General features: G+C 44.9%; 1 protein-coding gene across 1 annotated transcript in view; it reads left to right on the forward strand.

Moving 5' to 3' along the window:
* ST8SIA1 (ST8 alpha-N-acetyl-neuraminide alpha-2,8-sialyltransferase 1) overlaps window positions 1-12,517 on the forward strand; it is a 142,076-nt gene that overhangs the window by 81,319 nt on the left and 48,240 nt on the right. The window contains exon 8 of the mRNA XM_038765330.1: window positions 10,912-11,004. Coding sequence (XP_038621258.1) covers window positions 10,912-11,004 — 93 coding nt within the window. The remainder of the gene's footprint in view (window positions 1-10,911; window positions 11,005-12,517) is intronic.

Consider the following 12,517-nt stretch of genomic DNA (forward strand, 5'->3'; position numbering starts at 1 on the left):
ACACGACTCGACGGCATAAAACAGCAACAACAACCTTTCAACTCTCAGGCCGGGCTCTATTCACTGGACCACCCTGCTTCTCTAAGATAGATATGTCTTCCAAATAATAATAATAATAATAATGGCATTTATTAAGCACTTACTATGTGCAAAGCACTGTTCTAAGCGCTGGGGGGTTACAAGGTGATCAGGTTGTCCCACGGGGGGCCCACAGTCAACCCCCATTTTACAGATGAGGGAACTGAGGCCCAGAGAAGTTAAGTGACGTGCCCAAGGTCACACAGCTGGCAATTGGCAGAGCCGGGATTTGAACCCACGACCACTGACTCCAAAGCCCGGGCTCTTTCCACTGAGCCACGCTGCTTCTCACTGTCTGTATCCTCTCAGCGCTTTGAAATTCATCCCCATCCCCTACAAGCATTTGTGTCCCTATTATCGACCCCATTTTGCAAATTCATTTGTTCATTCATTCAGTCGTATTTATTGAGCGCTTCCTGTGTGCAGAGCAGTGTACTAAGCGCTTGGGAAGTACAAATTGGCAACAGATAGAGACGGTCCCTACCCAACAGTGGGCTATATTATTACTACTACTATCATTATTATTATTATTATTATTATTATTACCATGAGCTGAGCACTTGGGAGAGCCCAACGGAAGAATAAACATTCATTCATTCATTCAATTGTATTTATTCATCATCATCATCATCAATCGTATTTATTGAGTGCTTACTGTGTGCAGAGCACTGTACTAAGCGCTTGGGAAGTACAAGTTGGAAACATATAGAGACAGTCCCTACCCAACAGTGGGCTCACAGTCTAGAAGGGGGAGACAGAGAACAAAACAAAACATATTAACAGAATAAAATAGACTAAATATGTACAAATAAAATAGAGTAATAAATACGTACCAACATATATACATATATACAGGTGCTGTGGGGAGGGGAAGGAGGTAAGGTGGAAATGAGGAAACTGAGGTCCAGAAAAGTTAAATGACTTGTCCGAAGGTGCCCAGTGGCCCGTAGCAGAACCGAAACTAGACTTTCAATCTAACTAGATGTAGGGTTTTAAAAAATCCCCTGGGGCTTTCCTTCTCCCCCTTCTAGACTGTGAGCCCACTGTTGGGTAGGGACCGTCCATATGTTGCCAACTTGTACTTCTCAAGCGCTTAGTACAGTGCTCTGCACCCAGTAAGTGCTCAATAAATGCGATTGATTGACTGATTCAAATCCCGGCTCTGCCACTTGTCAGCTGGGTGACTTTGGGCAAGTCACTTCACTTCTCTGGGCCCCAGTTCCCTCATCTGTAAAATGGGGATGAAGACTGTGAGCCCCCCGGGGGGACAACCTGATCATCTTGTATGTGCAAAGCACTGTTCTAAGCGCTGGGGGGGATACAAGGAGATCAGGTTGTCCCACGTGGGGCTCACAGTCGTAATCCCCATTTTCCAGCTGAAGGAACTGAGGCACAGAGAAGTGAAGTGACTTGCCCAAAGTCACACAGCTGACAATTGGCGGAACCAGGATTTGAACCCATGACCTCTGACTCCCAAGCCCGGGCTCTTTCCACCAAGCCATGCTGCTTCTCCCGCATCACTTAGCTCATTTAGGCGCTCGCAGCTACCCTTCGCAGTAGGAAGAAAGGCAGCTCTTATTATCCCCATTTTGCTGATGAAGAAACTGAGGTCCAGAGAGGTTAAGTGACTTGACCACAGTCACACAGCAGGCCGGAACTCCAACCCAGTTTCTCAGGCTTCCAAGTGGACTTTGGGCTGTTTAATCACGCTGCCCCTTCTCACTCAGTGGTCGCTGGAGCCAGCCACCGCTCTGCCCACAGCGCCTAGCACAGTGCCTGCACACAGTAAGCGCTCAATAAATACGATTGAATGAAAATAGTAGGCGCTTAACAAATGCCATAATTATGATGAAAATTGCAGGTGGCACTAAGAGGAGTTGTATATATGTTTGTAGATATTTATTACTCTTTATTTTACTTGTACCTATCTATTCTATTTATTTTATTTTGTTAATATGTCTGGTTTTGTTCTCTGTCTCCCCCTTCTAGACTGTGAGCCCACTGTCGGGTAGGGACTGTCTCTATATGTTGTTGCCAACTTGTACTTCCCAAGCGCTTAGTACAGTGCTCTGCACACAGTAAGTGCTCAATAAATACGAGTTGATTGAGTTGTGGGGGGGAGGAGAGGGGCGTCTTTCATGTCCATCAGGGAAGGAGCCCAAGGGGAAGGACCCTTGAAGAAACCGGGACGTTTGTGGTCATCAGCCGGCCAGAGTCTGTTTCATGTGACCTTGGGCAAGTCACTTCTCCATGCCTCAGTTCCCTCACCTGTAAAATGGGGATGGAGACCATGAACCCCATGTGGGACAGGGACTGTGTCCAACCCGATTGGCTTGTATCTACCCCAGCGCTTAAAACAGTGTCTGGCACATAGTAAGCGCTTAAAGCAATACCATGATTAATGACTGGGACTTGGGAAGAGCTAGAGAAGGAGGTTGATATCAATCAATCAGTGGTATTTATTGAGCACTTACAGCAACAATCCAACAGAATTAACAGTCACGTTCCCTGCTCCCAATGAGCTGACGGTCTAGAGACAGAGAGACCTTGGCACAGTCTTCTAGACTGTGAGCCCACTGTTGGGTAGGGACCGTCTCTATATGTTGCCAACTTGTACTTCCCAAGCGCTTAGTACAGTGCTCTGCACACAGTAAGTGCTCAATAAATATGATTGAATGAAAGAATGAATTTGTTCTCCCCCGCTAAACTGTCAGCTCCTTGTGGGCAGGAAATGTGTCTATTTATTGTTCTGTTTGTCCTCTCCCAAGCGCTTAGTCATTCATTCATTCATTCAATTGTATTTATTGAGCGCTTACTGTGTGCAGAGCACTGTACTAAGCGCTTGGAAAGTACGATTTGGCAACAGAGACAATCCCTACCCTACAATGGGCTCACAGACTAGAAGGGGGAGAAAGCCAACAAAAGTAGACAGGCGTCAATATCGTTAAAATAAATAGAATTATAGATATATTCGTGACTCCCAATGACCACAAGGGAAGCAGCGTGGCTCAGCGGAAAGGGCATGGGCTTTGGAGTCAGAGGTCATGGGTTCAAATCCCGGCTCCGCCAATTGTCAGCTGTGTGACTTTGGGCAAGTCACTTCACTTCTCTGGGCCTCAGTTTCCTCATCTGTAAAATGGGGATTTAAGATTGTAAGCCCCATGTGGGACAACCGCATCACCTTGTATCCCCCTAATGCTTAGGACAGTGCTTTGCACATAGTAAGCACTTAACAAATACCATTATTATTATTATTATTATTAAGTCCATTAAAAAATATGAAGGCCTCAAGTACCGTATGTACTTATGGTATGTATGTATAAGTATACTTGTGGTATACTTTCTTATCAATCAATCAATCAATCAATCATATTTATTGAGCGCTTACTATGTGCAGAGCACTGTACTAAGCGCTTGGGAAGTACAAATTGGCATCACATAGAGACAGTCCCTACCCAACAGTGGGCTCACAGTCTATATTCTTATATTTCTAACACCATCTTGGATTAAGATTTGTACTTCCCAAATGCTTAGTACAGTGCTCTGCACATAGTAAGCGCTCAATAAATACGATTGATGATGATTGATGATGATTAAGGACAGCTGATCTGGAAATGAATTGCTCCTGATTTATTCAGCTGATTTTCACTGTCTACAGTTGTAAACATGCCAGCTAAGAGGCCGGTCTTCATTCTGTTTGCATTTATAACGTTGTTAACGTCCCTGTGGGCATAAAGCTCAAGTCGCAGCGTCCGCTGCTATGTGTGGTAACTTCTCTGTGCCTCAGTTTCCCCAGCTCTAGAATGGGGGCACCAAAGGGCACGATAACTGGGTGAGGAGTAAAATTGCTGCAAGGCGCTGAGGGGAGGAGGCAGGTTGTAGACATTAGTATTATTATTATTAATGTTATTGTATTTGTACTCCAGTGCTGTGCACACAGTAAGTGCTCAATAAATATGAAGGACTGATTGATTCTCTGTGTCTCAGATGCCTCATCTACAAAATGGAGATTCACATTATATTGTACTCTCCCAAGTGCTTTGCACACAGTGAAGCACGCGATAAATACGATTGAATGAATCCCTGTTTTCCCTCCGATTTAGACTGTGAGTCTCCTGTGGGATCTGATTATCTTGTAACTACCCCAGTGCTTAGTACAGTGCTCAACACCTAGAAAGAGCTTAAGAGATGGGTAAGCAGCGTGGCTCATTGGAAAGAGCCCGGGCTTTGGAGTCAGAGGTCATGTGTTCGAATCCCGCTCCGCCACATGTCTGCTGTGTGACCTTGGGCAAGTCACTTAACTTCTCTGAGCCTCAGTTCCCTCATCTGTAAAATGGGGATTAAGACTGTGAGCCCCACGTGGGACAACTTGCTCACCTTGTATCCCCCCCAGCACTTAGAACAGTGCTCTGCACATAGTAAGCGCTTAACAAATGCCATCATCATTATTATTATTATTGTTGTTGTTATTATTATTGTTAATAATCATCATCATCATCATCATCAATCGTATTTATTGAGCGCTTACTATGTGCAGAGCACTGTACTAAGCGCTTGGGAAGTACAAATTGGCAAAATATAGAGACAGTCCCTACCCAACAGTGGGCTCACAGTCTAAAAGGGGGAGACAGAGACCAAACATACTAACAAAATAAATATTTAAACAAAATAATAATTAATAATAATAGTGTCATCAGGTGAGTGTCATGGAAAAGCCACAGAACTCTGCAAAGGCATAACTATTGTACCAGCATGGTTTAGCAGAAAGAGCCCGGGCTTTGGAGTCAGAGGTCATGGGTTCAAATCCCGGCTCCGCCAACTGTCAGCTGTGTGACTTTGGGCAAGTCACCTCACTTCTCTGGGCCTCAGTTCCCTCATCTGTAAAATGGGGATTAGAACTGTGAGCCCCCCGCGGGACAACCTGATCACCTTGTAACCTCCCCAGCGCTTACAATGGTGCTTTGCACATAGTAAGCGCTTAACAAATACCATTATTATTATTAACAAATGCCATGGTCATCATCGTCACTCGAAAAATACGATTGAGTGATTGGATGAATTCACTAAATTCGTATTTATTGAATAAATGCTGGGGGGAGATAGTCCTGATATCAGCACTAGGGAAGGCAGAGTTGGGGGGATAAGGAAAACCGGAGGGTGTTGCAGAACTGGGTAGGGACCGTCTCTATAGGTTGCCAACTTGGACTTCCCAAGCGCTTAGTTCAGTGCTCTGCACGCAGTAAGCACTCAATAAATATGATTGATTGAATGAATGAATGTACAGATTTATTACTCTATTTTACTTGTACGTATTTACTATTCTATTTATTTTATTTTGTTAATCTGTTTTGTTTTGTGTTCTGTCTCCCCGTTCTAGACTGTGAGCCCGCTGTTGGGTAGGGACCGTCTCTGTATGTTGCCAACTTGTACTTCCCAAGCGCTTAGTCCAGTGCTCTGCACACAGTAAGCTCTCAATAAATACGATTGAAAGAATGAATGAATGAATTGGAACTCCTGGCTTGGGCAGGGGGAGGGTCTCTCCAACTAAGGGGGGCCATCTTTCATTCATTCAACCGTATTTGTTCATTCATTCATTGTTCATCACTGTGTGCAGAGCACTGTACTAAGCGCTTGGAAAGTACGATTTGGCAACAGAGACAATCCCCACCCTACCTGATCACCTGATCACCTAAGCACCTGATCACCTTGTAACCTCCCCAGCGCTTGGAGCAGTGCTTGGCACATAGTAACCGCTTAACAAACACCGTCATCATTATTATTATTTTTATTTTTGGCCAGGGAAGAGAAAGAAAATGGCAGCAGTGATCTCGGTTCCTCACTGTTTTGGGGATAAAACCTTTCCCTTCCCCCGTCAGGATTTGCTTTTTTTTTTTTCCTGATTTAAAATGGCCCAGAATCCCTGAAGGAAATAAGGTCAGGTTTGGGTTTTCTTTCCCGATTTAAAATGTCCTAGAATCCCTGAAGGAAACAAAGTCGAGTTTGGCTTTTGTTTCCTGATTTAAAACGTCCCAGAATTCCTGAAGAAAATCAGGTCGGGTTTGGGTTCGAAAATGTGCGCAGTGAAAAACCTTGCATTGCAGGCAGGAAACGGTGGCTTCCAGCGCTTAGAACAGTGCTTTGCACATACTAAGCGCTTAACAAATTCCACAAATTAAAAATCCCGATTCCACCACATGTCTGCTGTGTGACCTTGGGCAAGTCACTTAACTTCTCTGAGCCTCAGTTACCTCATCTGTAAAATGGGGATTAAGACTGTGAGCCCCACGTGGGACAACTTAATCACCTTGTATCCCCCCCAGCGCTTAGAACAGTGCTCTGCACATAGTAAGCGCTTAACAAATGCCATTAAAAAAAAAAACAAATGCCATTATTATTATTATTATTATTATTATTATTATTATTATTATTATTCACTAGCGCGGTTCGGATTCAGAACTCGCCCCCGGCAGCGGGGAGGGAAAGAAGTTCTGCCGATGGCCTGCTGTGTAACCTTGGGCAAGTCGCTTAACCTCTCTGGGCCTCAGTTTCCTCATTTGTAAAGTGGGGATTCAATACCTGTGTTCTCTCCTACTTAGATGGGGAGATCCATGTGGGACAGGGGTTGCGTTCAACTTGATGTCTCCAGTGCTTAGTTCAGTTTTTCATCTTGTGAGATGTAGCGCTTAGAACAGTGCTTTGCACATAGTAAGCGCTTAACAAATGCCATTATTATTATTAATAATTACCGTTTTTAAAGAACGGGCTGATTGTGCTTGCTTCGCCGTGGCTTGAACAAGGAAAAATGATGTTTGAAGGACTCGGGAAGGTGTCACAGCTGTCTGTTATCAATCAGTGGAATTTATTGAGCGCTTACCATGTGCAGAGCACTGTACCAAGCGCTCGGGAGAGTAGAGAAGCAGCGTGGCTCAGTGGAAAGAACACAGGCTTTGGGGTCAGAGGTCATGGGTTCAAATCCCCGCTCCGCCACTTGTCAGCTGTGTGACTTTGGGCAAGTCGCTTAACTTCTCTGTGCCCAGTGACCTCATCTGTAAAATGGGGATGAAGACTGTGAGCCCCCCGTGGGACAACCTGATCATTTTGGGGGAAGCAGCGTGGCTCAGTGCAAAGAGCACAGGCTTTGGAGTCAGAGTTCATGGGTTCGAATCCTGGCTCCGCCAACTGTCAGCTGTGTGACTTTGGGCAAGTCACTTAACTTCTCTGTGCCTCAGTTACCCCATCTGTAAAATGGGGATTAAGGATGTGAGCCCCCCATGGGACAACCTGATCATCTTGTAACCTCCCCAGTGCTTAGAACAGTGCTTTGCACATAGTAAGCGCTTAATAAATGCCATCATTATTATTATTATTGCAGTGCGAGAGGGCCACCTCATGGCCAACTTGTACTTCCCAAGCGCTCAGTACAGTGCTCTGCACATGGTAAGCGCTCAATAAATACGATTGAATGAATGAATGGCCATGAGAAGCCATGACCAATAGAGAAGCAGCATGGCTCAGTGGAAGGAGCCCGGGCTTTGGAGTTAGAGGTCATGGGTTCGAATCCCGGCTCTGCCAAATGTCAGCTGTGTGACTTTGGGCAAGTCACTTCACTTCTCTGTGCCTCAGTTACCTCATCTGGAAAATGGGGATTAAGACTGGGAGCCCCCTTTGGGAAAACCTGATCACCTTGTAATCTCCCCAGCGCTTAGGACAGTGCTTTGCACATAGTAAGCGCTTAATAAATGCCATTATTATTATTATTATTATGGCTTCAACTCCCACCTCTATGCAGATGACACTCAAATCTCCATTTCTAGCCCCGATGTCTCTCCTTCTCTGCAGTCTCACATTTCCTCCTGCCTTCAGGACATCTCTACTCGGCCGTCCTTCCGTCACCTTCAACTGAACATGTCCAAAACAGCCCCCTTATCAATCAATCAATCAATGTTGGCATTTGTTAAGCGCTTACTATGTGCAAAGCACTGTTCCAAACGCTGGGGGAGGGGATACAAAGTGATCAGGTTGTCCCATGTGGGGTTCACAGTCTTAATCCCCATTTTACAGATGAGGTAACTGAGGCTCAGAGAAGTTAAGTGACTTGCCCAAGGTCACACAGCAGATGTGGCGGAGTTGGGATTCGAACCCATGACCTCTGACTCCAAAGCCCGTGCTCTTTCCACTGAGCCACACTGCTTCTCATCTTCCCTTATCTTCCCACCTAAACCCAGTCCTCCCCCGGACTTTCCCGTCACTGTAGACAACACCACCATCCTTTCCGTCTCACAGGCCCCTAAACCCGGCATTATCCCTGACTCTTCTCTGTCATAGAGAAGCAGCGTGGCTCAGTGGAAAGAGCCCGGGCTTTGGAGTCAGAGGTCATGGGTTCAAATCCTGGCCCCGCCAACTGTCAGCTGGGTGACTTTGGGCAAGTCCCTTCACTTCCCTGGGCCTCAGTTCCCTCATCTGTAAAATGGGGATTAAGACGGTGAGCCCCCCGTGGGACAACCTGATCACCTTGTAACCTCCCCAGCGCTTAGAACAGTGCTTTGCACATAGTAAGCGCTTAATAAATGCCATTGTTAATATTATTATTATTATTATTAAACCCACATCAATCAATCAATCAATCGTATTTATTGCACATATTATGTGCAGCAACGTAGCTTAGTGGATAGAGCACATGCCAGGGAATCAGAAGGACCCAGGTTTTAATCCCAGCTCTGCCACTTGTTTTCTGTGTGACCTTGGGCAAGTCACTTCACTTCACACTTCACTTCATTTCACCTTGTAACCTCCCCAGCGCTTAGAACAGTGCCTTTGCACATAGTAAGTGCTTAATAAATGCCATTATTATTATTATTATTATTATTATTATTATTATTATTATTCACAGAGAAGCAGCGTGGCTCAGTGGAAAGAGCCCGGGCTTTGGAGTCAGAGGACATGGGTTCAAATCCCGGCTCCGCCAACTGTCAGCTGTGTGACTTTGGGCAAGTCACTTCATTTCTCTGGACCTCAGTTCCCTCATCTGTAAAATGGGGATTAAGACTGTGAACCCCCTGTGGGACAACCTGATCACCTTGTAACCTCTCCAGTGCTTAGAACAGTGCTTTGCACGTAGTAAGCGCTTAATAAATGCCATTATTATTATTGTTATGATTATTTCTCTGCACCTCAATTCCCTCATCTGTAAAATGGGGATCAAGACGGTGAGCCCCACGTGGGACAGGGACTGTGTCCAACCCGACTTTCTTGTATCCACCCCAGTGCTTAGTACAGTGCCTGGTACATAGTAAATGCTTAACAAATACCACAATTATTATCACTGCTATTATTATTACAGTGCGTGGTATATAATAAGCACTTAACAAATACTGTTATTATTATTAATACTACTACCATTTATAGTATAATAATAATGATGGCATTTGTTAAGCGCTTACTATGTGCCAAGCACTGTTCTAAGCACTGGGGGAGATACAAGGTGATCAGGTTGTCCCCCGTGGGGCTCACAGTCTTAATCCCCATTTGACAGATGAGGTCACTAAGGCCCAGAGAAGTGAAGTGACTTGCCCAAAGTCACACAGCCGACAAGTGGCAGAGCCGGGATTCGAACCCATGACCTCTCACTCCCAAGCCCGGGCTCTTTCCACTGAGCCACATCTGTGCCTCAATTCCTTCTTCTGTAAAACAGGGGTGAAGGCTGTGAGCCCCATGTGGGACAGAGACCGTGTCCAACCGGATTACCTTGTATCTACCTCAGCGCTTAGTACAGAGCCTGGCACATAGTAAGCGCTTCTGGCATAGTGGACAGAGCCCAAGCTTGGGAGTCAGAAGGTCATTCATTCATTCATTCAATCGTATTTATTGAGCGCTTACTGTGTGCAGAGCACTGGACTAAGCGCTTGGGAAGTACAAGTTGGCAACGTAAGGTCATGGGTTCTAATCCCGGCTCCGCCACTCGTCTCCTGTGTGACCTTGGGCAAGTCACTTCACTTCTCTGCGCCTCAGTTCCCTCATCTGGAAAATGGGGATCGAGATGGTGAGCCCCGCGTGGGATGGGGACCGTGTCCACCCCGATTTTCTTGTATCCACCCCAGCGCTTAGTACAGTGCCTGCCGCATAGTAAGCCTTAACCAATACTATAATTATTATAGTATTATAATATAGTGTGTTATAGTGTGTTATACTACATATATTATAGTATATATACTATATACTAGTATTATTATTATTATATATCATCATCATCAATCGTATTTATTGAGCGCTTACTATGTGCAGAGCACTGTACTAAGCGCTTGGGAAGTACAAATTGGCAACATATAGAGACAGTCCCTACCCAACAGTGGGCTCACAGTCTAAAAGGGGGAGACAGAGAACAAAACCAAACATCATCATCATCATCATCAATCGTATTTATTGAGCGCTTACTATGTGCAGAGCACTGTACTAAGTGCTTGGGAAGTACAAATTGGCAACATATAGAGACAGTCCCTACCCAACAGTGGGCTCACAGTCTAAAAGGGGGAGACAGAGAACAAAACCAAACATACTAACAAAATAAAATAAATAGAATAGATATGTACAAGTAAAATAAATAAATAGAGTAATAAATAATAATAATAATAAATAGAGTAATAATATATTGTAAATTATATATTATATATTATAAATAATAATAATTATATATAAAATAATAATTATTGTAGTATACCATTAAAAAATACCCTTGTTATTACGACTATAAGATTCAGAACACATTTGTGTGTGTGTGTGTGTGTGTTTGTGTGTTTTTGTTGGGTGTTTGTGTGTGTGTTGTATATGTTTCCATAGGTGCAACCTTCCCCCTCTTTCCAGCGAATACACTAAGGATGTCGGATCGAAAAGCCAGCTGGTCACAGCCAACCCCAGCATCATTCGGAAAAGGTAAGGGAAGGGGGCTTCCTGTCGCGGGGGTCTTGGGGAGAACGGGGTCGTCGTTTATGCTCTGCACACAGTAAGCGCTCAATAAATCAATCAATCATATTTATTGAGGGCTTACTGTGTGCAGAGCACTGTACAAAGCGCTTGGGAAGTACAAGTTGGCAAATTCAGCCAAATACGATTGAATGAATGAATGCTAGGAGGGTCAAGTGTGGATGGAAAACGCTAGGAAGGGGCAGGCGTCGCAAGAAACAGCGTGGTTCACTGGAAGGAGCCCGGGCTTCGGAGTCAGAGGTCATGGGTTCAAATCCCGGCTCCACCAATTGTGAGCTGTGCGACCTTGGGCAAGTCACTTCACTTCTCTGGGCCTCGGTGACCTCATCTGTAAAATGGGGATGAAGACTGTGAGCCCCACGTGGGACAACCTGTTCACCTGGTATCCCTCCCCAGCGCTTAGAACAGTGCTTTGCACGTAGCAAGCGCTTAACAAATGCCATCATCATTATTATTATTAATCAATCAATCAATCAATCGTATTTATTGAGCGCTTACTGTGTGCAGAGCACTGTATTAAGCGCTTGGGAAGTACAAGTATTATCAGGTGTCGCGCTTCGGGCAGTACATGCTGGGAGGGCCCAGGGCGGACTTACGGAGAAGCCTCCTGGCCTAGTGGGAAGAGCCCGGGCCTACGAAACATTCACTCATTCCTTCAATTGTATTTATTGAGCGCTTACCATGTGCAGAACACTGGACTAAGCTCTGGGGAGAGGACGATATAACGATAGACACATTCCTCCATCCATCCTTCTCCCTCTCCATCCCCCCCATCTGACCTCCTTCCCCTCCCCACAGCACCTGTATATATGTATATATGTTTATATGTATTTATTACTCTATTTATTTATTTTATTTGTATGTTTTTATTCTATTTATTTTATTTTGTTAATATGTTGTGTTTTGTTCTCTGTCTCCCCCTTCTAGACTGTGAGCCCGCTGTTGGGTAGGGGCCGTCTCTAGATGTTGCCAACTTGTACTTCCCAAGCGCTTAGTACAGTGCTCGGCACACAGTAAGCGCTCAATAAATACGATTGATTGATTGTTGGGTAGGGACCATCGCTATATGTTGCCAACTTGTACTTCCCAAGCGCTTAGTACAGTGCTCTGCACACAGTAAGTGCTCAATAAATACTATTGAATGAATGAACGATAGGCCCAGGAGTTGGCCTGATCCCCCCCTCTAGACTGAGCCCGTTGTTGGGTAGAGATTTTCTCTATTTGTTGCCGAATTGTACTTTCCAAGCGCTTAGTACAGTGCTCTGCACACAGTAAGCGCTCAATAAATACGATTAAATGAATGAATGAATTCCCTGCCCACAACGAGCTGACAGTCTAGAGGGGGAGACACACATTAATATTAATAAATAAAGTGACGGAGATGGACATAAGCGGTGTGGGGCTGGGAGGGGGAGATGAATAATAATAATGATGGTATTTGTTAAGCGCTTACTATGTGCAA

Source organism: Tachyglossus aculeatus, chromosome 2 (assembly GCF_015852505.1).
Source record: "Tachyglossus aculeatus isolate mTacAcu1 chromosome 2, mTacAcu1.pri, whole genome shotgun sequence".
NCBI lineage: Eukaryota > Metazoa > Chordata > Mammalia > Monotremata > Tachyglossidae > Tachyglossus > Tachyglossus aculeatus.